The sequence below is a fragment of the Abramis brama genome, assembly GCF_963993115.1.
Source record: "Abramis brama genome assembly, chromosome: 3".
In the NCBI taxonomy this organism is placed as follows: Eukaryota; Metazoa; Chordata; class Actinopteri; order Cypriniformes; family Leuciscidae; genus Abramis; species Abramis brama.
This window is the reverse complement of record NC_139965.1, coordinates 11157450-11184801: the sequence shown is the minus strand read 5'-3', so window position 1 is coordinate 11184801 and position 27352 is coordinate 11157450. Positions and strand designations below refer to the sequence as shown.

Here is a 27352-nt window from a genome sequence, read left to right as displayed (position 1 = left end):
ATATCTGTAACTTTTATTCTGCCTAGTCTAAATGTAATTACAGATATCTTGAATTAGAGTTTTGACTAGGCCAAATGACGTTGCAGATATCTGTATGCATCACACTTTAGGCGGGAACAGAGCGTGTTGTTCAAATCATCAAATCACATAGCACCTGTTAACTGTTAACTTTAATTAGCACGGAGCAACCAGAGTTTTTAATCGTCTTTTTAATGCTGTTAGATACTGTTTCAAACTGAAAAAATAAAATAAAAAATAAGAACTAATCTGAACTAAGAACTTTTTTTCTCATCTAAGGAAGTTAATGTTATTGTACTTCCATGGCAAGAATAGCATGCATGTAAGCATCTTTATTAAAGTGAATTAGTGTGAATCTCTTTAACGCATAAATCTTACGGCAACAATAACCTACGTAATTTTAAGCATGATCATAAACATAGCATTGCAACATTTTTTTGTTTTTGTTTTTTTGTATAAAAAACATTTTCTGGTGTTTTTTTTTCGATTACAGCCAACGCCATGACTGCTTCTTTCTTCTTTCATTCATAGAAATAAGGAAATTAACCCACTTCTTCTTTGATTATGGCGGGGAGGGGAAATGGATATATAAAAATAAAGCAACGTCATGCACAATAATTTACACTAGTCATAATGACGTTTGAGATATCTTTAACTTTCATTCTGCCTAGTCAAAACTGAATTACAGATATCTGCTGCAATTGTCATTTAAGATGTGTGACGAGTTGAATGTCGTTTTCAATGATGTCATTGCAGATATCTGTAATTCAGTTTTGCCTAGTCAAAACTGAATTACAGATATCTCTATCTGTCGTTTCGACTAGTCACAATTACGTTACAGATATCTTGAATGACAATTCCAACTATCCAAAATGTAATTACGACTAGTCAGAAAGACGGTGATATCTACAATGTCAATTCCGGATAGTCAAAATTAGCTTTTAAATGTTAAAAGGGCTTGCCATACTGACCCAAAGCAGCGTGTCGGGTGACGTTCAGTAGAACCGCCCATTCATCTGGTTTCAACTAGGTCCGCTTGGTGACTATAAACATCTCTCCAGTCCCCACAATTTATTCTTTTGTTGATTGTTGTCAGTTGAAGAGTATCTGTCGTCATGTCTGGAAGAGGAAAAGGCGGTAAAGGACTCGGGAAAGGAGGCGCTAAGCGTCACCGAAAGGTTCTTCGCGATAATATCCAGGGAATCACTAAACCCGCTATTCGGCGTCTTGCTCGACGTGGCGGCGTCAAGCGTATTTCTGGCCTGATCTATGAAGAGACTCGCGGTGTGTTGAAGGTGTTTCTGGAGAACGTCATTCGTGATGCTGTGACTTACACTGAACACGCCAAGAGAAAGACCGTCACCGCCATGGATGTTGTGTACGCGCTGAAGCGACAGGGACGCACTCTGTACGGGTTCGGGGGTTAAGAGATCCACGAAGAAGAAAAACCCAACGGCTCTTTTAAGAGCCACCTACATTTACACACAAAGAACAAGTTTCCATGTAGTGAAAATTAAATTTTAAGTGTTATTCTACCGAAATTGTGAATTATAGTGTTTCCATTTAATGTAATTTTTTAATATTAACGTATATGGTGCTTTCATATGTACTATTGCACACCCAAAGCGCTTTACAATTAAACCAGGGAATCTCCTCCACCACCAGTGTCTGTGAAGCATCCACTTGATACGACGACACACACACACACACACACACACACACACACACACAGACAAGAAAGACACCAGCTAACGTTATAGGTGGAGATTATGGAGAGGAGAGCGAGAAATGGAGTCTAATTATAAGGGCCAATGGATGGAATTTGGCACCGTGACTCCAGAGCTAGACTCCTACTCTTTAAGAGAAGTGCCATGTTTTTTTTTTCGTTTTTTTTTCTTAATGACCACAGAGTCAGGATCTCGGGTTAACGTCTCATCCAATTCCTAAGGATAATGTATGAAATAAACGGGGGAAATGTGATCTTGTGTTTATATAGTATGAATTGTGTATTTAATTAATGCTTTTTTATTTGACTAAACAACTGAAATGATCAATAATACACTTTAAATATTTGATACTGCAGTGCGTTCCGAAAAATGCGGGAAAATTAAACAAAGAAACAATAGAATGGGGGATGGTAGTAGGACATGAGGCGATGGGCGGGATCAACATTTTAAAGTCTCTGATTGGTTGTCTAACAACTAAAGGTAGCCAATGAAATTATTATATGGGTTGGTCCAGGAAACTAGCAATCAGAGAAGGCCGTACTTCCCTTTGGAAATTAGCATAGAGCAGCGCATAAAGCCCGCCTGCAGTTTCATAGCTTTATTGTTCTCTGACTGAATCATCATGCCTGAACCAGCGAAGTCCGCACCCAAGAAGGGCTCGAAGAAGGCCGTCACTAAAACCGCCGGCAAGGGCGGAAAGAAGCGCAGAAAGTCCAGGAAGGAGAGCTATGCGATCTACGTGTACAAAGTCCTGAAGCAGGTTCATCCCGACACCGGGATCTCCTCCAAGGCGATGGGAATCATGAACTCTTTCGTCAACGACATCTTCGAGCGCATCGCCGGTGAAGCGTCTCGTCTCGCTCACTACAACAAGCGCTCCACCATCACATCGAGAGAGATCCAGACCGCCGTGCGTCTGCTGCTGCCCGGAGAGCTGGCCAAACACGCCGTGTCTGAGGGCACAAAGGCTGTGACAAAATACACCAGCTCCAAGTAGAGTCAGCTCAACACACAACACAAAGGCTCTTTTAAGAGCCACACATATTGTCTTGAAAGAGCTTAAGTCTTTAATTTTGGGTACAGTAGTTAAGTGTTATTGTTTTACTTTATTTTATTGAAAACTAAAGCAATCATCCAAGTTTTAGTTTAATTTAGTATTTCATCAATATAAGATCATTTTAACAGGCTCAAAGTTTGTGGCGCTAGGCAGACAGGAAATGATTGTCAAAGATAATTCACATAGGAACTAACTAATTAATAAACATAAAATTGAAAAGTCAAATAAAATTCAAATAAATAGTTTATAATAAAATCCCAAATATTGTATTTAACAGATGAAGATCAGAATATTGAGAAAAGATATTTGCAGAATGTAAAGAGAGCTATAAGAACAATGAATATATATATGCAGGAAACTCACATTCTCTTAAACTTATGTTCTGGTCAAACCGACGTATCCATTATGTTACAGTTGGTGTAATGGTTAGGTCAGAGTAACTGGTCACATGTCAAAGATAGATAATGGAAAATACACCCACCCAATCTTACAGCACAGAAGAGACACCAAAGATCTTAAATTTGGAAATAATCAAACATAGAGCATACAGTAAAATATATAAATGATTAAACTTAACATGTAAAATGATACTAATATATAAAGAATAATTAATAAAAGAAATAACGAATAAAGACACTTTCATAGACATTGACCATTTTGGATACACCAGTTTGGAAAATGTCACTGCTTGATCTGTTTTGTCTTATTAAAGATATTCCATCTGGAATGAGCATCATAAGCAAAGGGTCCTGGTGGCAGTTTTTATTATTTATTAGTAGCCTACTTTTCTTTGACTAAAAAGTTGCCCTTTTTTGTTGTTTTATAGAAATAATGTCAGTGAAGATCTGTTAGCTTGAAATATAATAAACCTGGAGTTTATTCAATACATATTCAACATATCAGATATAGTAGCATTTGTCTCAGCTTTACTTATATTACATTGCTCACTTATATTACACTGCTGACTTATATTACATTACTCACTTATATTACACTGCTCACTTATATTACATTACTCACTTATATTAAACTGCTCACTTATATTACATTACTCACTTATATTACACTGCTCACTTATATTACACTGCTCACTTATATATCACTGCTCACTTATATATCACTGTTCACTTACATTACATTACTCACTTATATTATACAACTCATTTTACACTGGCATTTTTCGTGGACTGGTCGATTTAGTATTGTCGCTAGACGAGGTGTTTGAGGAGCATTTGAAAACTGCCACAGTCTTCAAGGGAACATCAAATACTGTGCAAAATGAGCTTTTGGATTGCATGCTACCAGAAAGCATTTAATGGAAGAGGTGAAATTAGCTAGATTTTTTAGCAATCCAAATCCCACCAATCGCTGCAAAAGTTAAAGTTACGTATGATGAGAAAGCACGTTAGTGCTAGCCCTCCCGGAAACCATAGAGATTGCAGTGCCTGCAGTTTGAAAAATAAATAAATACATTTGTATGGAATTGTTTAGGTCGGGAACCCTCTGGGTGATTCTCTGCCAGAGTGAAATAAGGAGCGGTACTCCACAGAACTTGACAGAGCAGCCGTGTTAGACAGTATTCTAGGTTATAAGTCAAGAATAAAGATATACATAATTAATTATCTCAAAATAATAGGATTGGAAAGGAGAATTAAAAATTCACATATTGATTAAGTAATTTTATTTAATTAAACCAGACTTGAAAAATAAGACTATTAAGACAGGAAGATATGACAGAAACCATTGATATATTCCTGGTAAAATAAAAAATCAAATGTGTACAAAACAGATGATGAGAAAAAATTGATTCCTAAATATCCGTTTAGGCTAATGTTGTGGATTTTGACTCACAGTCATTATGTGCAAAACATTGCTGAACTGAAGGGGGGGAACAACAATTTAAACACTCCGAGCCTGTTTGCAGCTCTTATCTTCGCTCAACAGAAGATCTGTCGTTCAGAGTTCTTTTTTCTCTCTTTTTTTTCAAAATGTTTGAATAATATAAATTCACAAATTTGACTTGAAGGTTTGTCTAAATGATAAATCAGACGACAGAAGGCATATAGTAGATTGTGTACAGCAGGTTTATCATTTAAAGGCTTATTTGTGTGTCAAAGTCGCTTCATAGGGTTTCACCCAAGATTTCTGTCATCATTTACTCACCCTAATGTTGTTCCAAACCTCAATGGCTTTCTTTCTTCTGTGGAACATTAAAGCAAATAATTGTGTCCATACAATGAAAGTCAGTGGTCACTAAACTGCTTACTTACTATCGAAATATCTTGTGTTCTGTAGAAGAATCGTCCCTTTGACATACAGACACAATTAAACAAGGTGATATATATATATATATATAACTTTTTATTTTGTACAGAATTTAATAATCTAGATTATTGTTACATATTTTGGCCTCAGTCCCTAATGTTTTCAAATTGGAAAAGCCCCTGAATTTATGTATAAGAGGTTGAATAAACTTCAACAAAACTGAGACCTGCAGCAAAACAAAATGTTTAAATTGTTTTAACATCATTAAATGTGTTCTGTTATAGTCTGAGCAAATCCGAGTGGAGACCCAGATGCAGTGGTTTGGCTGAAACTGTAACAAACCGGACAAGACAAGTCTAGAGACCTGTAAACTCAACACCCATTATCCTCATCATTTCAGTTCACACCATCATCTAGAAAAGAAAAGCGATCTGTCTAAATAAATATATCAAACATAATCGCCCATTGTACATACATAACCATGTTGTGAAATAGCATGTATAGTGGTTAAAATTAAATTATGACCTGTGCTGTCTCTTGCTATAAATGAGCAATAATGTCCATCATTTCTATTCACATGGTTCCCTAAGAGATGAATGGCGAACCAGGAGACAAAAATACTTTATTACAGTTAAAATGTTTATTTCGTGATATGATGTTGGCCTAAATCAACGATGTGTTTAATGAGATAACCTATGGATACTCTGATGACCGAAGATGAGGGCCAGATATGAGAGTCACAGACAGACTCGGAGACTCCGGATGATGTTCGTGTGCTTCAAGCTGCCCAAAACAACAGTTGTATGAAAGCTTCCTAACGCTCATTACTGATGTTGATTTTATTAAAGTCTCTTTCAGACTGTTTGCTCAACACACAGAGGACGCGTTCAGACTTTAATAAAGTTTTCCATTAAAACTATCTATCAGATTTGCACGCTGCTTTCCCCCACGGCTGATGCTCGCCTTAGATTTGGTCGGACGAAGGCACAAGTAACGTTTCCTCTTCGCGTTTTTTAGTCTCCAATGAAAGCCCAGAACCTCTGCTTGGTGTTCACTTAGTTTTGACTGCGACAAATTATTTAACAGCTCCAGTTTTACCCCAAATGTAAGAGAAAAAACACAAGTGTCAGCGAGCAGCAGACACCGAGCGGGGCAGGTTGAGTCTACGAGGTTCTCATGTGTTATTTAAGACCGCAGCGCCGCTCGAGCGCTTTTCATTCAGTGTTGAAACCAGACCGAGTTTTTTAGATCCGATCAGAGACAGAGAGAGATGGCAGAAACCGCCCCAGCCCCCGCTGCTGCCGCCCCGGCTAAAGCGCCCAAGAAGAAGTCCGCTGTGAAAGCCAAGAAAGCTGGTCCAGGCGTCGGCGAGCTCATCGTCAAGGCTGTGTCCGCATCCAAGGAGAGGAGCGGTGTGTCCCTCGCCGCCTTGAAGAAAGCGCTCGCTGCCGGTGGATACGATGTGGAGAAGAACAACTCCCGCGTCAAGATCGCCATCAAGAGCCTGGTGACTAAAGGCACTCTGGTTCAGGTCAAAGGGACCGGTGCCTCTGGCTCCTTCAAACTCAACAAGCAGAAAGCCGAGACCAAGAAGAAGCCCGCAGCCAAGAAAGCGGCTCCTAAAGCCAAGAAGCCCGCAGCCAAGAAACCCGCTGCCGCTAAGAAGCCCAAAACTGCAGCAGCAAAGAAGCCCGCCGCTAAGAAATCCCCGAAGAAGGTGAAGAAACCCGCCGCTAAGAAGGCAACGAAGAGCCCCAAGAAGGCCAAGAAACCAGCGACTCCTAAGAAAGCAGCCAAGAGCCCAAAAAAGGCAAAGGCGGCCAAACCCAAAACGGCGAAACCTAAAGCAGCAAAACCTAAAGCCGCCAAGCCTAAAAAGGCAGCTCCCAAGAAGAAATAAATCTAACGTTACTGTTTGTTTCTCAACGGCTCTTTTAAGAGCCAACCACTGACTCCGAGTAAAGAGCAAAACTCATGTATTTGAATGATTAGTTAATTCTGGAATCAAATAGCCAAGATATGTGACACTAAACCACTTAGACTCATGCAATTAAACAAGTCACATAGTTTAGGTAAAACTCAAGTAAACCATTTTTATTCATAAGAAATTAATTAAAAAGGCCAAAAAGTTTATGATGGTTCAAAATGATCACAGTCCAAATAGGATGTTGATTAACAGTACAGAATATACACTAAATAATATGCTGGAGAAATGTGACAATACAAACAACAATAGCAGTGATTCAATTCCAATATTAAAATAGGATAATAATACTGTACAGTATCAGATCTAGTCAATGTGCACAGAATATAGTGTGTGAAAGGTGAAGCACTGTTGGTAGGAAGAGTGTATAATATCCATTTTTGTACTTTTTTCAATTTTCTATTAAACAGGAGTCCCTTCTGTCAGTGTCTAGTCAACACATGTGATCGTTCCAAAAAGGGGGTTGGGTTTTGGAGGGAAGTTCAGTGATTGGTTTGAAACATATCACAGTTTAAACCAATAGGCGACTGGCACTCTCGTTTAAATACAGTATGTGAAATCACTGATCTTATTCATTTTATTAACTTCGCCAGAACAGTGTGTTGTAGTAACTTTTCTTGAAGATGAGTGGAAGAGGTAAAACCGGGGGAAAGGCTCGCGCTAAGGCCAAGAGTCGCTCTTCCAGGGCGGGACTGCAGTTCCCCGTCGGCCGTGTTCACAGGCTTCTCCGCAAAGGCAACTATGCCCAGCGCGTCGGTGCCGGAGCTCCGGTGTATTTGGCCGCTGTGCTCGAGTATCTGACCGCTGAGATCCTGGAGTTGGCTGGAAACGCCGCTCGGGACAACAAGAAGACCCGCATCATCCCTCGACACCTGCAGCTGGCGGTGCGCAATGACGAGGAGCTGAACAAGCTTCTGGGTGGCGTGACCATCGCTCAGGGTGGTGTGTTGCCCAACATTCAGGCCGTGCTGCTGCCCAAGAAGACCGAGAAGCCCGCGAAGGCCAAGTAGACTGACCGAAGCTTCTCCTCAAACCAAAGGCTCTTTTAAGAGCCACCCAATTTCTCCAAGAAAGAGTGTTTGCATTCGTCCCATTTTTATTTGATTTTCTATTAAAGTTCGTTTGATAAAACGGTAAAAAAAAAAAAAACAGCAGAAGAATGCCCATAAATTGACTTTCTTGTACTATACAATGCTAGAAACTACACAACCATACAATGCGTTCTATATATTTGTATGTAACGTTATAGAGAAGTTTCCTAAAGTCCGCGTGAACCGGAAGTTGCAAACGTCTTTTCTCCAGTGCTGTGACGTATTTCCCAGTGAAACGTAATATTGAACAGAGGGCAGGGTTTTACTCTAGCGCTCCTCCTCTCCATCTCTCGCTCATTACAGACTAACAATTTGAGGGGAGTGGTTAAGCGTTTCCCAAACCAATTCTTTAAACCTACGTCATCAGAGAAGGGACGCCATTGTTGCTGAAATGAAATCTATTATTAAAGCACATATAATGGAAGAGTGGCAAAGCATGTGGGAAAAAGAAGAGAAAGGAAGACATTTATTTCAAATACAAGGGAAAGTAGGAAAATGGAAAAATGTAAGAATGAATAGTAAAAAGCAAAGAATAATATCACGATTAAGAATGGGTCATACTAGGCTAAATAGTACTATGCATCTGATAGGGAAGCATCCCACAGGCTTGTGTGTATGTGAGGTAGAGAGAGAAACAGTGGAACATGTTTTATGTAATTGTATAAAATATGAGGAAAATAGAAGAAAACTCAGGGAGAAATTAAAAAACATAGGAGGGGGAGGGATAAATGTAAAGAATTTGTTAGATGGTGAAGAAAGGAAATATAAGTTGGTGATTGAGTTTTTAAAACAAAGTGGTTTATTGAACACTTTGACTTTGATTAAAGATTACGACGGCAAACAATTTTTTTCTGTTTTAACTTGCACGGATTAATTGTTCACCATAATACTAGTAATATGCGCTAATAAAGTAAATAGGGTCAATTTTGATTTCAGTTGGACTTTAAGGAAACTAAAGCTCTAGTGTGTGAGATTCCATTCATAAGTTTATTTTCAATTAAAAAATCTGACTAGAAATGCATGTCCCTAGAGAATTTTTATGTTATTGTTATCCAGTCTCACTACACTATTCGTAAAGGTTTAATGAATGTATTATGAAAGTGCATATAGTTTTATTGGCATTGCTGAACATATTTAAACTGATATATTGATATCATCACAAAGAAATGAAACATAACGTGGTTAGGTAAAGGTATTTATCTCAGTTTTTACTATTAGTGCCACAAGTCCAACTCTACACTTTCAATAGTGTTTTAAAATCAATCACGGGTTTTGCTGTACAAATGTAACGTTATACCTGATTTCGCCTATTCTATTTTCATGTACAAAGAGAAACAAAGGATGTTCGGGCGGGAACCACAAACTCGTGTCTCTTCCTTGAAAACAGGAGGCGTACAGCCATTGGCCAACTGTCATTTACAGACGCCAGACAATAACCAATCAAATGCCTCTGAAGCAAAGCCATCCAATGAGCGCATGGCAGCCCTGGGCTTAAATACGCGCTGAGTTATAGTGAACTATTCATTTGTTCGTCTTCTTCACTGAGAAACAATGGCGAGAACTAAGCAGACCGCTCGTAAGTCCACTGGAGGAAAAGCCCCGAGGAAGCAGCTGGCCACTAAAGCCGCCCGTAAGAGCGCACCCGCTACCGGTGGCGTTAAGAAGCCTCATCGCTACAGGCCCGGTACCGTGGCGCTGAGAGAGATTCGCCGTTACCAGAAATCCACTGAACTGCTGATTCGCAAACTGCCCTTCCAGCGTCTGGTGAGAGAAATCGCTCAAGATTTCAAGACGGATCTGCGCTTCCAGAGCTCGGCTGTCATGGCCCTGCAGGAGGCGAGCGAGGCTTATTTGGTGGGTCTGTTTGAGGACACCAACTTGTGCGCCATCCACGCCAAGAGAGTCACCATCATGCCCAAAGACATCCAGCTGGCCCGCCGCATCCGCGGAGAGCGCGCTTAAATCCACAGCAGAAACAGTCATACAAACCCAAAGGCTCTTTTAAGAGCCACCTCAATGTCTCATAAAAAAAGGCAAAAAACAAATCTATTTGATGCAGTTCTGCTGAAATAATAATTTACTTTTATTTGTAACTAATGGCAACTGCACACTGTTCTTAAGTTAAAGGTCACAATAAGTAGTTTTATTAAAAATAAACGATATTTCCATAAATAGTATGTGGAACATAATGTCACAGTGCTTGCTTGTTCCTTGTAGTGATGTGTCATGCGCAAAAGATGCGGCTCTGAGAGCCGATGCTTTGTAGTGAATCAGAAGAGCCGGCTCGCATCGAGTGAGAGCCGGCTCCCAGTTTTTTTCCTTTCTCTGCTTTCCTCAAGGCAGAACTTTGTTTTGATTGGTCAGCAATCGCATCGCGGCCAATCAGATGTGAGGATATGGGATCATACCATTATGTAAAAACAGAGAGGTGGGTGAAGCGAAGCAGCACTCCACTGCAAGTTAACGAGTCGTAACAACGTTAAAGGGTTAGTTCACCCAAAAATGAAAATTCTGTCAGTAATTACTCACCCTCATGTTGTTTCAACCCCGTAAGACCTACGTTCATCTTCGGAACACAAATGACGATATTTTTGATTAAATTTGAGAGCTGGATCACTTCTCCATAGGCTTATAAGGGATTGAAACTTGCTGGCCCAGAAAAGTTATTAAAGAGATCGTTAATATAGTCTAAGTGACTACAGTGGCTCAATGTTAAGTATATCAAGCGACGAGAATACTTTTTGTGCGCAAAAACTAACAAAAATAACGACTTTATTCCACTATTCATTTCCTTCTCTCTGGGCCTCGAGTTAGTTCACGTAGTGTTTTTGTGCAGCGTGTCTGTGTTACACGTCACCACGTAGGCTCACTATTGGCCGACGCTGGTCATGTGTGTGATGCGTGTGTCGTACAACACTGACACGCTGCGCAAAAACACTACGTGAAAAGACTCGAGGCCCAGAGAGAAGGAAATTAATAGTGGAATAAAGTCGTTATTTTTGTTTGTTTTTGCGCACAAAAAGTATTCTCGTCGCTTTATATAGGATCCCTAGGTTTAAAAAACTTGCATTCAATGACAACAGAGCTGTTTATTTGCTGTTTTGTTGTTAATTTGTGCAATAAATGCATAAAAACACTGCACATGAAAGGGTTTTCAACACACAAACCATTAATTTTTGCAAAGTTATGGTAAAATAAAGGCCTACAAAAAATCCTAAATTAAGAGCCTTTCGGGAGTCGAAAGAGCCGGCTCTTCTTTGGGAGCTGAGCCAAAAGAGCCGGCTCTCTGAAAAGAGCCGAACTTCCCATCACTAGTTCCTTGAAGTGATTTTTTAAAAGCTTTTCTTGGAAGGACAACTGGATTTAATTGGTGTAGGAGAGGCTTCTCACTGGGTGGAGTGTGTAAGATCCAGCTCCTCCTCTCTGAATGTAATTTAATGGTTGAAGATAGACGGTCAAACCAATCCTAACACCCACCCACAATTCCTCCACCCATTATTTCCACAGAGGTGGAGCTGAACTACATCAAACTCCATCCATATGACGTCCAGAGAGGTGGAGCTGCATGTAATTTGCTGAGCACCAGTTGGAGAGTAGCGTGTCATAGAACCACCCATGAATTTGGTTTCAACTAGGTCCGCTAGCCGACTATAAACCTCTGTTCTCCAGGCAGTTTTTATGTTTTGTTTGTGAATTGAATTCGCAGTCATGTCTGGAAGAGGAAAAGGCGGGAAAGGACTCGGGAAAGGAGGCGCTAAGCGTCACCGAAAGGTTCTTCGCGATAATATCCAGGGAATCACTAAACCCGCTATTCGGCGTCTTGCTCGACGTGGCGGCGTCAAGCGTATTTCTGGCCTGATCTATGAAGAGACTCGCGGTGTGTTGAAGGTGTTTCTGGAGAACGTCATTCGTGATGCTGTGACTTACACTGAACACGCCAAGAGAAAGACCGTCACCGCCATGGATGTTGTGTACGCGCTGAAGCGACAGGGACGCACTCTGTACGGGTTCGGGGGTTAAGAGATCCACGAAGAAGAAAACCCAACGGCTCTTTTAAGAGCCACCCACATTTACACACAAAGAACAAGTTTCCATGTGCTGGAAATGAAATTAAATGGCATCTTACCGAGGCTATTATGAATTTTAATGGTATAATTCATTAATACGCGTTATAACATTCACCAGTAGTAGCTAAACAATCTAAATTCAATTATTTAACTAATGAGGCACAAATATAGCGTTTTCATGTGTACTACTGCACACCCAAAGCGCTTCAGTTCATATCATGAATTTCTTCTTAACCACCGTCATTGAGTAGCATCCCTTTACATCGGCGTCAGTGCGCTCGGCACACACACCAGCTATAGTTGGAGAGGAGAGTGATAGTCATTTCAATGGAAGGGGGTTTCTGCACAATTTTAAAGTGCCTTCCAACAATGTTTGAGTCTTTCCACGAAACCAATACGATTTGGACTTACACATTTTTTTTTTTTTTTTTTTTTTTACTTGTGTTACTTTTTTGAACACCCCAAAACATTAATTACATATTTAACTTACAGAAAAACATATGTTCCCACCTCAGGCATCAAATACCTATTATTATTATTATTATTGGTAATTATTTTAAGATATGGGCACTATTAGTCTTCAACCCTGTTAGGGACACTATGGGAGCTCTCTGAATATAATTATAAAATATATTTGTAATAAAATCAACATTTTCCTATTAATCAGATGTCTCTCACACTAATTCAGTGATTGTAAATGTAAAATTTACATATAATATTACACTTATGCTATACTAAAGCCTGAAATGGGCACTTTTTTGACAGCAACCTCATAATTTTTGTTCAAAGATGTGGCTTAAAGGGATAGTTCACCCAAAAATGAAAATTCTGTGATCATTTACTCTCCCTCAAGTTGTTCCAAACCTGTATGACTTTCTTTCTTCTGCTGAACACAAAAGAAGATATTTTGAAGAAAGTCGGTAACCAAATGTCTGATGGACCCCATTGACTTCCGTAGTAGGAAAAAAAAAATACTATGGAAGTCAATGGGGACCAGCAACTGTTTAATTACCAACCTTCTTTAAAATATCTCGTGCAGAAGAAAGGAAATCATACAGGTTTGGAACAACTTGAGGGAGAGTAAATGATCACAGAATTTTCATTTTTGGGTGAACTATCCCTTTAACTTCAGAATTTGAACTAAAATCAGTATTCTTATGATTTCTCTGAACATTTCAGACTAAGTTCAACAAACATTAAATTACTTATTCATAAACTAAAAAAATAAATGTAGATGTAATGGGGTTGAGACGAGGGTAACAGGGTTGAAGAGACAAATACAGCTTAACATATACATAGCTGTTTTTATACTCAAATTCACTAAGATTTTCTATAAGCACTGTATTTCATTATGTAACCAAGAAAAACAACAGATATAAATTGCAATTGCAATTCAGTTTTATTTACCCGACTGCAGAAAAACTTAGTATACATTCCAGGGTTCTGTCTTGGGCCCGCTTCTTTTCATTATTTATATGCTCCATCTTGGTTGTATTTTGAGGAAATATCGTGTTAATTTCCACTGTTATGTGGATGACACCCAACTTTACCTGTCTGCCAAACCCACTGGTTCTTTTCCACCACCATCTTTGTCCAGCTGTTTAGCTGAAATTAAAGATTGACTTTCAGCTAACTTCTTGAAGGTAAATGGCAACAAAACTGAGGCTTTGCTTGTTGGCACTAGATCTGTTTTGTCTAAATCTAATTGTCTTTCTTTGCACATTGACAATACTGCAATCTGTCCTTCTTCACAGGTTAAAAGTTTGGGTGTCATCATGGATAGCACACTATCCTTTGAACCTCAAATTAATAATATCACGCGGATTGCATACTTCCACTTGCGTAATATTAACCGCCTCCGTCCCTTTCTTTCAAATAATAATACTGCAGTTCTCATTCACGCACTAGTCACTTCACGTATAGACTACTGTAATGCTCTTCTCACAGGTGTTCCCTCCAAATTGCTACAAAAGCTTCAATTGGTTCAGAATTCTGCAGCTCGTGTTCTATCTAGAACACCTTCTACTGAGCACATTTCTCCAGTTCTTCAGCAATTGCACTGGCTTCCAGTAAAGTATAGAGTTGAATTCAAGATCTTGCTACTTACTTATAAGGCACTTAATAATCTTGCACCCCAATACCTTACACAACTTCTCCATGTTTACACTCCTTCACATACTCTCAGATTTTCCTCTTCAATTTCTCTTGTGGTACTTCGGATTCGACTAACTACCATGGGTGCCAGATCTTTTAGTTATGCTGCCGCCCACCTATGGAACTCTCTTCCCCTTGATGTTCGCAATAGCGATTGCTTGTTGACTTTTAAAGCGCGTCTTAAGACATATCTTTTTATACAAGCTTTTTTATAACATGTTGTATTGAGTCTTTTTAATGCACTTTATCTGTATATGCGGCTTGTTTGTTGTGTGTATTGTCTTATGCAGTGACTTGTATATTGCTTGTGAGGTGACCTTGGGTGTTATGATAAGATATGATAATATTTTTATTATTATTAGAACATTATAAATTGACTAAATAGGTCATCAAAATAAAACATATTACTTTTGTGCGCGAGCATGTGTTATATTATTTTTAAACTTTATTAAAGGAGACATTTCAGTTGATACAAAAAGCTTTTAAAAATAGATTTTTGGTGTCCCAATAGGTAAAATACACTTAAAAAGGTCAGAGGGACTCAAATCATACCGGTTTCGTGGAATGACTCATTTATGGATCATTCCTGGTAATATTTCAGTCCCCTGGGCTTTTAAAAGTGGTGGTGGTTTAAAAGTCCAATTCAAAGGAAGGGGATTGTTAGGAGGACATGATTGGCAAGGGCCAATCGATGGAATTTGGCCTTCAGGACTCCAGGGTTACACCCCTACTTTTTTACAAGAAGTGCCATGGGTTTTTAATGACCACAGTTTAACATCTCATCCGATTCCTAAGCATAATGTATGAAATAAACGTAGGTAATGTGATGAAATGTATTTTAATTAGGTATTGAAGTTTTTCAATTTTATTAAACAACTGAAATCATAAATATTGTACTTTAAATATTTTACTGCATTGCGTTCCGAAAAATGCGGGAAAATGAAACAAAGACACATGATTGAATGGGGGATGGTAGTAGGACATGAGGCGATGGGCGGGATCAACATTTAAAGCCTGTGATTGGGTGTCATGCAAGTGACGGAACTTTTAATGTAGCCAATGAAATCATTCTATGGGTTGGTTCAGGAAAACTAGCAATCAGAGAAGGTCGTACTTCCTTTTTAAATTAGCATAGAGCAGCGCATAAAGCCCGCCTGCAGTGATTCAGCTTTATTGTTCTCTGGGTTTCTCTGACTGAAGCATCATGCCTGAACCAGCGAAGTCCGCACCCAAGAAGGGCTCGAAGAAGGCCGTCACTAAAACCGCCGGCAAAGGCGGAAAGAAGCGCAGAAAGTCCAGGAAGGAGAGCTATGCGATCTACGTGTACAAAGTCCTGAAGCAGGTTCATCCCGACACCGGGATCTCCTCCAAGGCGATGGGAATCATGAACTCTTTCGTCAACGACATCTTCGAGCGCATCGCCGGTGAAGCGTCTCGTCTCGCTCACTACAACAAGCGCTCCACCATCACATCGAGAGAGATCCAGACCGCCGTGCGTCTGCTGCTGCCCGGAGAGCTGGCCAAACACGCCGTGTCTGAGGGCACAAAGGCTGTGACCAAATACACCAGCTCCAAGTAGAGGAGTCAGCTCAACACACAACACAAAGGCTCTTTTAAGAGCCACCCATATTGCCTTTAAAAAGAGCTTCAGTTTTTCTGCAACATTTTTGGTTAAATAGTTTGATACTTATTTAACGTTCTTGTTGATTTTGGTAAAACACTAATAGAATCAGTTAAGTTTTAGTTCAGTTTAGTTAAGAGTATTTTAACAATCTCAAAATTAAATCTATTATGTTAGAGCATAGACAATTTTTATTTATATACATATATATATATATATATATATATATATATATATATATATATATATATATATATAAATAAATAAGAGTGATTCTAATCAAGGTATTAATATTTTTCTTTCAAAATATCACGTTAAATTATTTTCTAAGCTTATGAGATTTTACTGTGTTATGGAAGTTACCACTTACCAGTGTGGTTATTGAAATATTCTTTTTATGTATTCTCTAATGTCTGTATTTGATATCTGAATGCAGTGGCGCTTGCTCATTTAGTACGGCTTCCAGAAATGAATTATTATTTAACGTGTCAACACATGCATCTGCTTTTCTAGATACCCTGACAACTATGGTCATTGAAGTCTATAGTTTAAGGGTAATATCTTTGTTAAAGCCTTACTTTTCAACCTTGGAAAAGCTGTGTGTCTGTGTGTTGGTTACTGGTTAAGGAACCACTGGCATTATTGGAGATTGACTGAGTTGTTGTTCTGGACAGTCTGGCACCCAACAACCCAAATCTGTGTCGTGGATTTTTCCCTAAACCTAACTAAGTACCTAAGTCTACCGGGGCCGTCTCCATTCGACGATCTCCCTGGGCCGTCTCCAATCGACGATCCCTAACGTCTCCAATCGACGCTTAATACCGGGGCCGTCTCCAATCGACGATCTCCCTGGGCCGTCTCCAATCGACGATCCCTAACGTCTCCAATCGACGCTTAATAAATAGTCTAACTAACTAACTTGCTTCCCTAACTAGATTTCTTCCTGCGCAGGAATAATTGACAAACAGACCTTAGCAAATGTCCTCTAAATGCTTTAATCACGGCCAGGAGATCTTCCCGAGCAGTTCTCAGGGAATCTCTCCCAAGAAGCAAGGCCGGAGGATCTCAGACAAATTCCATTGAAAATCCCACAGTATACAAGAATACAACAGTTTTTATAGAATAAGGAGGTATGGCAAAAAATGTCATACCGCATTACATAATTTCCCCACAATTTGATTGGTTCTTCATATGCAAACCCTTCTGTTACTAGGTAAAGCAAACTTTGCTTTAATGATTACTTCATTGTTAATCACAAGGTTCAAATTTAGTCATCTGTCTAGTTTCAATTCCCATATGTGTTATTTATACACTCACACAACCAAAGTCAAAGGGGTATGAATACAACATCCAAAAACACAGGACAAAACGTTTTAGTACATTGTGTTTCAAAGTGTTATCATGTTAGGCCTGAAAAGAGAAGGTTAGATGTTAAATATGGTTAGAAACATGGTTAGTTTAATATACAGTTTAAAATTTCTACGACATCTGCAACCTGGAAGGTCACGACGTGCCTGACTTCAGGGTCCGAGTGTATATATGTATATCTGTATATGTGTGGAAAATTACTATGTTTATATTTCTTACCCAACCAAAATCATTCAACCTGAAGCAAAGACTCAGCTCAGACCTTGGTGTTGGGTATAAATGCTGTGAATTTTGTAACTGTAAGCGGGACGGCCTACAAACTCCTGTTTGTGAGTCTTGAAACTGAACTTCTGCTGATGAAACTGCAAACTATCTTCAGTAAAACTTTTCTTCACTTAATTATAATTCTGACTCTGGGTCTTCATTTATCATAATCTGGTTCTGGGTCTTTGACTGTAAAAAAAATAAAAATAAAAATAAATAATAATAATAATAAAAAAAAAATAAATAAAAAAATATATATATATATATATTTTTTTTTTCTTATTTTTTTTCTTCCCACAAATCTAAAGCACCTTACTGTATTTTTATTTAGAGACAGCCAAACTAAAACAAAAAAAGGGCACAGGAACAAATATATATATCCATCCATCCATCTTCTTCCGCTTATCCGGGCCGGGTCGCGGGGGAAGCAGTCTAAGCAGAGATTCCCAGACTTCCCTCTCCCAAGACACTTCCTCCAGCTCTTCTGGGGGGACACCGAGGCGTTTCCAGGCCAGACATAGTCCCTTCCCTCTTCCCGGGAAGGCGTCCAGGAGGCATCCGGAACAGATGCCCGAGCCACCTCAGTTGACCCCTCTCGATGTGGAGGAGCAGCGGCTCTACTCTGAGCTCCTCCCGAGTGATATATATATATATATATATATATATATATATATATATATAGACAAATTCAAATATCAAACATGTTTCTAATAAAATCCAAAGTATTATATCTAACAGATGAAGACTGTGAAGATCGGAGTATAGAGAAAGAATGTTAAAAGAAGATATTTGCAGAATGAAAGGAGAGGTAGAAGAGATGAAGCAGAAGTAGAGGTGAAGAGCAAAATAAAAGCAATGAATATATATGCAGGAGACTTACATCCTCTTAATCTTATGCTTGCTTTGGTCTAATAAGAATATATATATGTATATATGAAATTAAAGAACTCAAAAACGTGTAAAAGAATGATAATATATAGAGAATAATTAATAAAAGAAATATTAATAAAGACATTATCATAAACATTGACCATTTTGGATACATCAGTTTGGAAAATGTCACTGCTTGATCTGTTTTGTCTTATTAAAGATATTCCATCTGAAATGAGCATCATAAGCAAAGGGTCCTGGTGGCATTTTTATTATTTATTAGTACTATTCTTTTAGAATAATAAGTTGACCAATTTTGTCGTTTTTTAGAAATAATGTCAATGGAGATCTGTTAGCTTGAAATATAAAACACCTGGATTTTCACACATTCAATACATATTCAACATATCAGTAGAAACATGTATGTCATGAAATTGCATCACTCTGTCAGTGGAAAGAACATTTATCATTCATATAGGCCAGTTATAAAACTTTATCTTAGTCTGCCCACTTGCATCACATTACTCACTTATATCACATTACTCACTTATATTACATTTCTAGTAGTGTAATATAAGTGAGTATATTATAAGAGAGTAATGTAAAGTGAGCAGTGTAATATAAGTGAGTAATGTAATATCACTTATATCACATTACTCACTTATATTACACTGCTCACTTATATTATAAGCTCACTTATATACTTATATACTCACTTATATACTTATATACTCACTTATATTACATTACTCACTTATATTACATTTCTCACTAACATTACTCTGCTCACTTATATTACACTACTCACTTATATTATATTACTCACTTACATTACATTACTCACTTACATTACTCACTTACATTACATTATATTACATATGACAGAAGGCATCTAGTAGATTGTGTACAGGTTTATCATTTAAAGGCTTATTTGTGTGTCAAAGTATTTGTGTCATAGGGTTTCACCCAAGATTTCTGTCATCATTTACTCACCCTAATGTTGTTCCAAACCTCAGTGGCTTTCTTTCTTCTGTGGAACATTAAAGCAAATAATTGTGTAAAATGAAAGTCAATGGTCAATAAACTGCTTACTTATATATTGTGTAATATATTGTGTTCTGTAGAAGAATCGTCCCTTTACAAATCAATGCAAATGACACACAGGCACAATTAAACAAAGTGAATATATATATATATATATATTTTTTTTTTTACAGCATTTAATGATCTAGTTTACATATTTTGGCCTCAGTCCCTGATGTTTTCAAATTGGAAAAGCCCCTAAATTTAGGCATAAGAGGTTGAATACACTTCAACAAAACTGAGACCTGCAGCAAAACAAAATGTTTAAATTGTTTTAACATCATTTAATTTGTTCTGTTATAGTCTGAGCAAATCCGAGTGGAGACCCAGATGCAGTGATTTGGCTGAAACTGTAACAAACCGGACGAGACACTTCTAGAGACCTGTAAACTCAACACTAATCCATTATTCTCATCATTTCAGTTCACACCATCATTTAAAAAAGAAAAACAATCTGTCTTAATAAATATATCAAACATAATGGCCCATTGTACATACCTGACTATGTTGTGAATTAGCATGTATAGTGGTTAAAATTAAATTATAACCTCTTGCTTTAAATGAGCAACAATTTCTATTTACATGGTTCCGTAGGAGACCGTGATATGATGTTGGCCTACATCAACGATATATTTAACTTGTTTAATGACATAAAATATAGATATACTCTGCTGACCGAGAATGAGGGCCAGACACGAGTCACAGACAGACTCTTGAGACTCCGGATGATGTTGTGTGCTTCAAGCTGCCCAAAACAACAGCTGTATGAGAGCCTCCTAACGCTCATCACTGATGCTGATTTCATTAAAGTCTCTTTCAGACTGTTTGCTGAGCACACACATGACGCGTTCAGGCTTTTATCATCTTTTTCATTAAAACTATACTTCAGATTTGCACGCGGCTTTCCCCCGCGGCTGATGCTCGTCTTTGATTTGGTCTGACGAAGGCAAAAGTAACGTTTCCTCTTCGGGTTCTTTAGTCTCTAATGAAAGCCCAGAACCTCTGCTTGGTGTTCACTTAGTTTTGACTGAATCAAACTATTTAACAGCTCCAGTTTTGCTCCAAATGTAAGAGAAGAAAACACAAGCGTCACCGAGCGGGGCAGGTTGAGTCTACGAGGTTCTCATGTGTTATTTAAGACCGCAGCGACGCTCGAGCGCTATTCATTCAGTGCTGAATACAGACAGAGTTTGTAAGACTACAGTTCCAATCAGAGATAAAGAAAGAAATGGCAGAAACCGCTCCAGCCCCCGCTGCTGCCGCCCCGGCTAAAGCACCCAAGAAGAAGTCCGCTGTGAAAGCCAAGAAAGCTGGTCCAGGCGTCGGCGAGCTCATCGTCAAGGCTGTGTCCGCATCCAAGGAGAGGAGCGGTGTGTCCCTCGCCGCCCTGAAGAAAGCGCTCGCTGCCGGTGGATACGATGTCGAGAAGAACAACTCCCGCGTCAAGATCGCCATCAAGAGCCTGGTGACTAAAGGCAACCTCGTTCAGGTCAAAGGAACCGGCGCCTCGGGCTCCTTCAAACTCAACAAGCAGAAAGCCGAGACCAAGAAGAAACCCGCCAAGAAAGCGGCTCCTAAAGCCAAGAAGCCCGCAGCCAAGAAACCCGCTGCCGCTAAAAAGCCCAAAACTGCAGCAGCAAAGAAGCCCGCCGCTAAGAAATCCCCGAAGAAGGTGAAGAAACCCGCCGCTAAGAAGGCAACGAAGAGCCCCAAGAAGGCCAAGAAACCAGCGACTCCTAAGAAAGCAGCCAAGAGCCCCAAAAAGGCAAAGGCGGCCAAACCCAAAACGGCGAAACCTAAAGCAGCAAAACCTAAAGCCGCCAAGCCTAAAAAGGCAGCTCCCAAGAAGAAATAAATCTAACGTTACTGTTTGTTTCTCAACGGCTCTTTTAAGAGCCAACCACTGACTCCGAGTAAAGAGCAAAACTCATGTATTTGAATGATTAGTTAATTCTGGAATCAAATAGCCAAGATATGTGACACTAAACCACTTAGACTCATGCAATTAAACAAGTCACATAGTTTAGGCAAAACTCAAGTAAACCATTTTTATTCATAAGAAATTGATTTAAAAGGCCAAAAAGTTTATGATGGTTCAAACAGTGATCACAGTCCAAATAGGATGTTGATTAACAGTACAGAATATACACTAAATAATATGCTGGAGAAATGTGACAATACAAACAACAATGGCAGTGATTCAACTCCAATTTTACAAAAGGATAATAATACTGTACAGTATCAGATCTAGTCAATGTGCACAGAATATAGTGTGTGAAAGGTGAAGCACTGTTGGTAGGAAGAGTGTATAATATCCTTGTTTTTATTACTTTTTTCAATTTTCTATTAAACAGGAGTCCCTTCTGTCAGTGTCTAGTCAACACATGTGATCGTTCCAAAAAGGGGGTTGGGTTTTGGAGGGAAGTTCAGTGATTGGTTTGAAACTTATCACAGTCTAAACCAATAGGCGACTGGCGCTCTCGTTTAAATACAGTATGTGAAATCACTGATCTTACTCATTCTGTTAATTTCGCCTGAACAGTGTGTTGTAGTAACTATTCTTGAAAATGAGTGGAAGAGGTAAAACCGGTGGAAAGGCTCGCGCTAAAGCCAAGAGTCGCTCTTCCAGGGCGGGACTGCAGTTCCCCGTCGGCCGTGTTCACAGGCTTCTCCGCAAAGGCAACTATGCCCAGCGCGTCGGTGCCGGAGCTCCGGTGTATTTGGCCGCTGTGCTCGAGTATCTGACCGCTGAGATCCTGGAGTTGGCTGGAAACGCCGCTCGGGACAACAAGAAGACCCGCATCATCCCTCGACACCTGCAGCTGGCGGTGCGCAATGACGAGGAGCTGAACAAGCTTCTGGGTGGCGTGACCATCGCTCAGGGTGGTGTGTTGCCCAACATTCAGGCCGTGCTGCTGCCCAAGAAGACCGAGAAGCCCGCGAAGGCCAAGTAGACTGACCGAAGCTTCTCTTCAAACCAAAGGCTCTTTTAAGAGCCACCCAATTTCTCCAAGAAAGAGTGTTTACATTCGTCCCATTTTTATTTTTACATTGACTCTTCTTGTACTATACAATGTTAGAAACTATATAACGACCATACAATGTGTTGTGTTTTTATAGAGATCCATTTAAGGAAACCAAAGCTCTAGTGTCTGAGATTCCATTCATAAATCAGTTTATTTTCAATGACGGTATTTTTTTAATTCTTTTAAATCTGACTAGAAATGCATGTCCCTAGAGCATGTTAATGTTATCCGGTCTCACTACACTATTCTTAAGGATTTAATTAATGAAAAGTGCATATAGTTTTATTGGCATGGCTAAACATGTTTAAACTGATATATTGTTATCATTACAAAGAAATGAAATACAACGTGGTTAAGGAAATGTATTTATCTCAGTTTTTACTATTAGTGCCACAAGTCCAACTCTACACTTTCAATAGTGTTTTAAAATGAATCACGGGTTTTGTTGTACAAATTTATACCTGATTTCGCCTATTCTATTTTCATGTACAAAGAGAAACAAAGGATATTCGGGCGGGAACCACAAACTCGTATCTCTTCCTTGAAAACAGGAGGCGTACAGCCATTGGCCAACTGTCATTTACAGACGCCAGACAATAACCAATCAAATGCCTCTGAAGCAAAGCCATCCAATGAGCGCATGGCAGCCCTGGGCTTAAATACGCGCTGAGTTATAGTGAACTATTCATTCATTTGTCGTCTTCTTGTTCACAGTATTAACTGAACTGTATTAAAACAATGGCTAGAACTAAGCAGACCGCTCGTAAGTCCACCGGAGGTAAAGCCCCGAGGAAGCAGCTGGCCACTAAAGCCGCCCGTAAGAGCGCTCCCGCTACCGGTGGCGTTAAGAAGCCTCATCGCTACAGGCCCGGTACCGTGGCGCTGAGAGAGATTCGCCGTTACCAGAAATCCACTGAACTGCTGATTCGCAAACTGCCCTTCCAGCGCCTGGTGAGAGAAATCGCTCAAGATTTCAAGACGGATCTGCGCTTCCAGAGCTCGGCTGTCATGGCCCTGCAGGAGGCGAGCGAGGCTTATTTGGTGGGTCTGTTTGAGGACACCAACTTGTGCGCCATCCACGCCAAGAGAGTCACCATCATGCCCAAAGACATCCAGCTGGCCCGCCGCATCCGCGGAGAGCGCGCTTAAATACACTTTATCAGTCGTTCAAACCCAAAGGCTCTTTTAAGAGCCACCTCAATGTCTCATAAAAAAAGGCAAAAAAAAAAAAAAAATTAAACATAAACATCTATTTGATAAAGCTAAATAATCATTTATTTTTATTTGTAATTAATGGCAACCACACGGTTCTTAAATTCAAGGTCACATTAAGTAGCTGTACTAAAATTAAACTATATTTCCATAAATAGTATGTGGAACATAATGTCACAGTGCTTGCTTGTTCCTTGAAGTGATTTTTTAAAAGCTTTCCTTGGAAGGACAACTGGATTTAATTGGTGTAGGAGAGGCTTCTCACTGGGTGGAGTGTGTGAGATCCAGCTCCTCCTCTCTGAATGTAATTTAATGGTTGAAGATAGACGGTCAAACCAATCCTAACACCCACCCACAATTCCTCCACCCATTATTTCCACAGAGGATTACATTATTTACGGCAGCTGGCATCCTTTGAGTTGCATTACTGCCACCTTTCGGTTTTATTTACCCTTTGTTTTCATTCATACTAAATCCACCTATCTAATCCAGTCATTCTCAGAAAACCAAATATCCATTTCCTACCCTCCACAACCCACCCATAACTCTATCCCTCCACCCATTATATCCACAGAGGTGGAGCTGAACTACGTCAAACTCGACGTCCAGAGAGGTGGAGCTCCATGTCATTTGGTGAACACCAGTTGGAGAGTAGCGTGTCGAGTGACGTTTAATAGAACCACCCATGAACTTGGTTTCAACTAGGTCCGCTAGCCGACTATAAACCTCTGTTCTCCAGCGGCAGTTCTGTATTCTGTTTGTGAATTGAATTCGCAGTCATGTCTGGAAGAGGAAAAGGTGGGAAAGGACTCGGGAAAGGAGGCGCTAAGCGTCACCGAAAGGTTCTTCGCGATAATATCCAGGGAATCACTAAACCCGCTATTCGTCGTCTTGCTCGACGTGGCGGCGTCAAGCGTATTTCTGGCCTGATCTATGAAGAGACTCGCGGTGTGTTGAAGGTATTTCTGGAGAACGTCATTCGTGATGCTGTGACTTACACTGAACACGCCAAGAGAAAGACCGTCACCGCCATGGATGTTGTGTACGCGCTGAAGCGACAGGGACGCACTCTGTACGGGTTCGGGGGTTAAGAGATCCACGAAGAAGACAAACCCAACGGCTCTTTTAAGAGCCACCCACATTCACATACAAAGAACAAGTTTTCAAGTAGTTAAAAACTATTAAGTGGAGTTTAATGCGATTATGAAGTATTTTCTTTTGTGTTCACATTAAGTAACAAAATCGTTATTATAACATTCTCCACTGGTCATTATATGGCACTTAAATGTTAATATCTGTCTTTTTGTAATATTAATTGTTTTTTATTTCAAATTTATTAAACTGAAATAATCAATACTGTACTTTCAATATTTAATACTGCAGTGCAGTAACACGATGTAATGGGGGATGGTAGTAGGACATGAGGCGATTAGCGGGATTAACATTTAAAGCCTGTGATTGGTTGTCTTGCAAGTCAAGGAACTTGTAATGTAGCCAATGAAATCATTATATGGGTTGGTCCAGGAAAACTAGCAATCAGAGAAGGCCGTACTTCCCTTTGGATATTAGCATAGAGCAGTGGATAAAGCCCGCCTGCAGTGATTCAGCTTTATTGTTCTTTGAGGTTCTCTGACTGAAGCATCATGCCTGAACCAGCGAAGTCCGCACCCAAGAAGGGCTCGAAGAAGGCCGTCACTAAAACCGCCGGCAAGGGCGGAAAGAAGCGCAGAAAGTCCAGGAAGGAGAGCTACGCGATCTACGTGTATAAAGTCCTGAAGCAGGTTCATCCCGACACCGGGATCTCCTCCAAGGCGATGGGAATCATGAACTCTTTCGTCAACGACATCTTCGAGCGCATCGCCGGTGAAGCGTCTCGTCTCGCTCACTACAACAAGCGCTCCACCATCACATCGAGAGAGATCCAGACCGCCGTGCGTCTGCTGCTGCCCGGAGAGCTGGCCAAACACGCCGTGTCTGAGGGCACAAAGGCTGTGACCAAATACACCAGCTCCAAGTAGAGGAGTCAGCTCAACACACAACACAAAGGCACTTTTAAGAGCCACCCATATTGCCTTTAAAAAGAGCTTTAGTTTTTCTGCACTTTTTTGGTATAATAATTTTAAGAACAAATCGGCGTTATTGTCTGATGTTATTACCATAGGGTTATTACTGACTTTGTTGAAAATGTAATTCAATCCAGCTAAATTTTAGCTCTATATAGTTTTTATTAATAGAAGAGTTTTATAACAGTCTCAAAATGAAACATCCTGTAGTTAAAGTTTAGAACATCGATTAAGTTGCGTTTCTTGTGACAAACATGAACATAAGATTTCTACACAAATAAAATGGCACAGGAATATTCATAAGTTTGCTTTTTTTTTTTTTTTTTTTAAAGCAGATTCACAAATATTCACCTCAATTTTAGGAGTTTGAAGACCTTTTCGAATATGTTCATGGATTATCATAAAATGCTTTAACTGAGATTAATAACAGAAAATTCCTAACAGATGTAGGCAGCTGCTCACAAATCTTCAGAAAATGTCACTGCTTGATCTGTTTAGTCTTATTAAAGATATTCCATCTGAAATGACCATCATAAATAAAGGGTCCTGATTTTTTCTTCATTTATTAGTAGCCTACTGTTCTTTTAGGGAAAAAATAAATAAATAATAATTTCTCAGCCTACAGAAGACTATTTGTTTTTGTGAATTAAAATATTAATAATACACATAGTTGGATCAGATGACAAGTAATGAGATATGACTTAGAATAGTTATATTCACCGTAGGTTATACAGGAGACTGAGTGAAATATGTTGTGAATTTATATAAAGTTACATTTAGATATTAACCATATTTATCCCATAAGACATACAGTACTGTGTAATCCTATGGATCATCGATAAATACTGTACTATTCTCTATTGGTCGTCATACAAAACAGTGTCCTACATAGCATTTCATGAAGACAAACACAATTTATCCCTATTCTAAAATTCCAATGGCCATTTAGAAGGAGACAATGTTGTTGTTCACAAAAACATATTTCACAAAATATTTAACACCATTTATGAATTATGATGACTCCCGTAGATGACTCCCCTATGGCTTGCCACTCCTCTTTAACTGTTGTCAAAGTGCTCCTTCTCACTGATAAAAAAAAAAAAAAGAAACATAAAATTTAAAAAAAAGGACATCTATGGTGAATTTTATCTTGTGTGTGTGTGTGTGTGTGTGTGTTGCCCAGAATTGATGTCAGGTGACTGTGGATTGCATCAATTTGCTTTTGATCTTTAAAGTACAATGGCACAGGCACTTGAGAGAGAGAGAGAGAGAGAGAGAGAGAGAGAGAGAGAGAGAGAGAGAGAGAGAGAGAGAGAGAGAGAGAGAGAGGAGAGAGAGAGAGAGAGAGAGAGAGAGAGAGAGAGAGAGAGAGAGAGAGAGAGAGAGAGAGAGAGATTTTAATTTCCTTAAGTAGCTAAAGCAAACACACACCTTTATGAGATGCAAGTTAAAAAGAACTTGGTAAATACAGAGTATGATAAA

General features: G+C 39.4%; 12 protein-coding genes across 12 annotated transcripts in view; all 12 read left to right on the top strand.

Moving 5' to 3' along the window:
- Positions 1–1049: 1049 nt before the first annotated feature.
- Positions 1050–1676, top strand: LOC311080203 (histone H4). The gene has a single exon (XM_084109996.1). It carries the CDS (start codon positions 1134–1136, stop codon positions 1443–1445), a length of 312 nt encoding a protein of 103 aa, XP_083966122.1. The 5' UTR covers positions 1050–1133; the 3' UTR covers positions 1446–1676.
- Positions 1677–2355: 679 nt separating this feature from the next.
- LOC311080196 (histone H2B-like) lies at positions 2356–3339 on the top strand. The gene has a single exon (XM_084109990.1). The coding sequence runs from the start codon at positions 2368–2370 to the stop codon at positions 2740–2742; it is 375 nt and encodes a 124-aa protein (XP_083966116.1). The 5' UTR covers positions 2356–2367; the 3' UTR covers positions 2743–3339.
- Positions 3340–6305: 2966 nt separating this feature from the next.
- Positions 6306–6987, top strand: LOC311080169 (histone H1-like). The gene has a single exon (XM_084109963.1). The coding sequence runs from the start codon at positions 6338–6340 to the stop codon at positions 6965–6967; it is 630 nt and encodes a 209-aa protein (XP_083966089.1). The 5' UTR covers positions 6306–6337; the 3' UTR covers positions 6968–6987.
- Positions 6988–7658: 671 nt separating this feature from the next.
- LOC311079730 (histone H2A-like) lies at positions 7659–8210 on the top strand. The gene has a single exon (XM_084109390.1). The coding sequence runs from the start codon at positions 7675–7677 to the stop codon at positions 8059–8061; it is 387 nt and encodes a 128-aa protein (XP_083965516.1). The 5' UTR covers positions 7659–7674; the 3' UTR covers positions 8062–8210.
- A 1471-nt stretch (positions 8211–9681) lies between these two features.
- On the top strand, positions 9682–10124 carry LOC311079845 (histone H3.2). The gene has a single exon (XM_084109575.1). The coding sequence runs from the start codon at positions 9694–9696 to the stop codon at positions 10102–10104; it is 411 nt and encodes a 136-aa protein (XP_083965701.1). The 5' UTR covers positions 9682–9693; the 3' UTR covers positions 10105–10124.
- Positions 10125–11840: 1716 nt separating this feature from the next.
- Positions 11841–12253, top strand: LOC311080205 (histone H4). Its single transcript, XM_084109998.1, has one exon. The coding sequence runs from the start codon at positions 11851–11853 to the stop codon at positions 12160–12162; it is 312 nt and encodes a 103-aa protein (XP_083966124.1). The 5' UTR covers positions 11841–11850; the 3' UTR covers positions 12163–12253.
- A 3303-nt stretch (positions 12254–15556) lies between these two features.
- LOC311080194 (histone H2B-like) lies at positions 15557–16162 on the top strand. The gene has a single exon (XM_084109988.1). It carries the CDS (start codon positions 15568–15570, stop codon positions 15940–15942), a length of 375 nt encoding a protein of 124 aa, XP_083966114.1. The 5' UTR covers positions 15557–15567; the 3' UTR covers positions 15943–16162.
- A 4619-nt stretch (positions 16163–20781) lies between these two features.
- Positions 20782–27352, top strand: part of LOC311080154 (uncharacterized protein) — a 32153-nt gene continuing 25582 nt past the window's right edge. Inside the window, exon 1 of the mRNA XM_084109933.1 lies at positions 20782–21420. Within this exon, the coding sequence (XP_083966059.1) occupies positions 20798–21420 (623 nt within the window). The 5' untranslated portion in view covers positions 20782–20797. The remainder of the gene's footprint in view (positions 21421–27352) is intronic.
- On the top strand, positions 22104–22927 carry LOC311080180 (histone H2A-like). Its single transcript, XM_084109974.1, has one exon. The coding sequence runs from the start codon at positions 22137–22139 to the stop codon at positions 22521–22523; it is 387 nt and encodes a 128-aa protein (XP_083966100.1). The 5' UTR covers positions 22104–22136; the 3' UTR covers positions 22524–22927.
- LOC311080172 (histone H3.2) lies at positions 23315–23744 on the top strand (the record flags this gene model as incomplete). The annotated part of the gene is made up of 1 exon (XM_084109966.1): positions 23315–23744. Exon 1 carries the CDS (start codon positions 23334–23336, stop codon positions 23742–23744), a length of 411 nt encoding a protein of 136 aa, XP_083966092.1. The 5' UTR covers positions 23315–23333.
- LOC311080213 (histone H4) lies at positions 24577–25091 on the top strand. Its single transcript, XM_084110009.1, has one exon. The coding sequence runs from the start codon at positions 24587–24589 to the stop codon at positions 24896–24898; it is 312 nt and encodes a 103-aa protein (XP_083966135.1). The 5' UTR covers positions 24577–24586; the 3' UTR covers positions 24899–25091.
- Positions 25234–26384, top strand: LOC311080193 (histone H2B-like). Its single transcript, XM_084109987.1, has one exon. It carries the CDS (start codon positions 25451–25453, stop codon positions 25823–25825), a length of 375 nt encoding a protein of 124 aa, XP_083966113.1. The 5' UTR covers positions 25234–25450; the 3' UTR covers positions 25826–26384.

Coding starts and splice junctions, on each gene's coding strand:
- LOC311080203 (XM_084109996.1), top strand. CDS start 1,134: ATGTCTGGAAGAGGAAAAGGCGGTAAAGGACTCGGGAAAGGAGGCGCT.
- LOC311080196 (XM_084109990.1), top strand. CDS start 2,368: ATGCCTGAACCAGCGAAGTCCGCACCCAAGAAGGGCTCGAAGAAGGCC.
- LOC311080169 (XM_084109963.1), top strand. CDS start 6,338: ATGGCAGAAACCGCCCCAGCCCCCGCTGCTGCCGCCCCGGCTAAAGCG.
- LOC311079730 (XM_084109390.1), top strand. CDS start 7,675: ATGAGTGGAAGAGGTAAAACCGGGGGAAAGGCTCGCGCTAAGGCCAAG.
- LOC311079845 (XM_084109575.1), top strand. CDS start 9,694: ATGGCGAGAACTAAGCAGACCGCTCGTAAGTCCACTGGAGGAAAAGCC.
- LOC311080205 (XM_084109998.1), top strand. CDS start 11,851: ATGTCTGGAAGAGGAAAAGGCGGGAAAGGACTCGGGAAAGGAGGCGCT.
- LOC311080194 (XM_084109988.1), top strand. CDS start 15,568: ATGCCTGAACCAGCGAAGTCCGCACCCAAGAAGGGCTCGAAGAAGGCC.
- LOC311080180 (XM_084109974.1), top strand. CDS start 22,137: ATGAGTGGAAGAGGTAAAACCGGTGGAAAGGCTCGCGCTAAAGCCAAG.
- LOC311080213 (XM_084110009.1), top strand. CDS start 24,587: ATGTCTGGAAGAGGAAAAGGTGGGAAAGGACTCGGGAAAGGAGGCGCT.
- LOC311080193 (XM_084109987.1), top strand. CDS start 25,451: ATGCCTGAACCAGCGAAGTCCGCACCCAAGAAGGGCTCGAAGAAGGCC.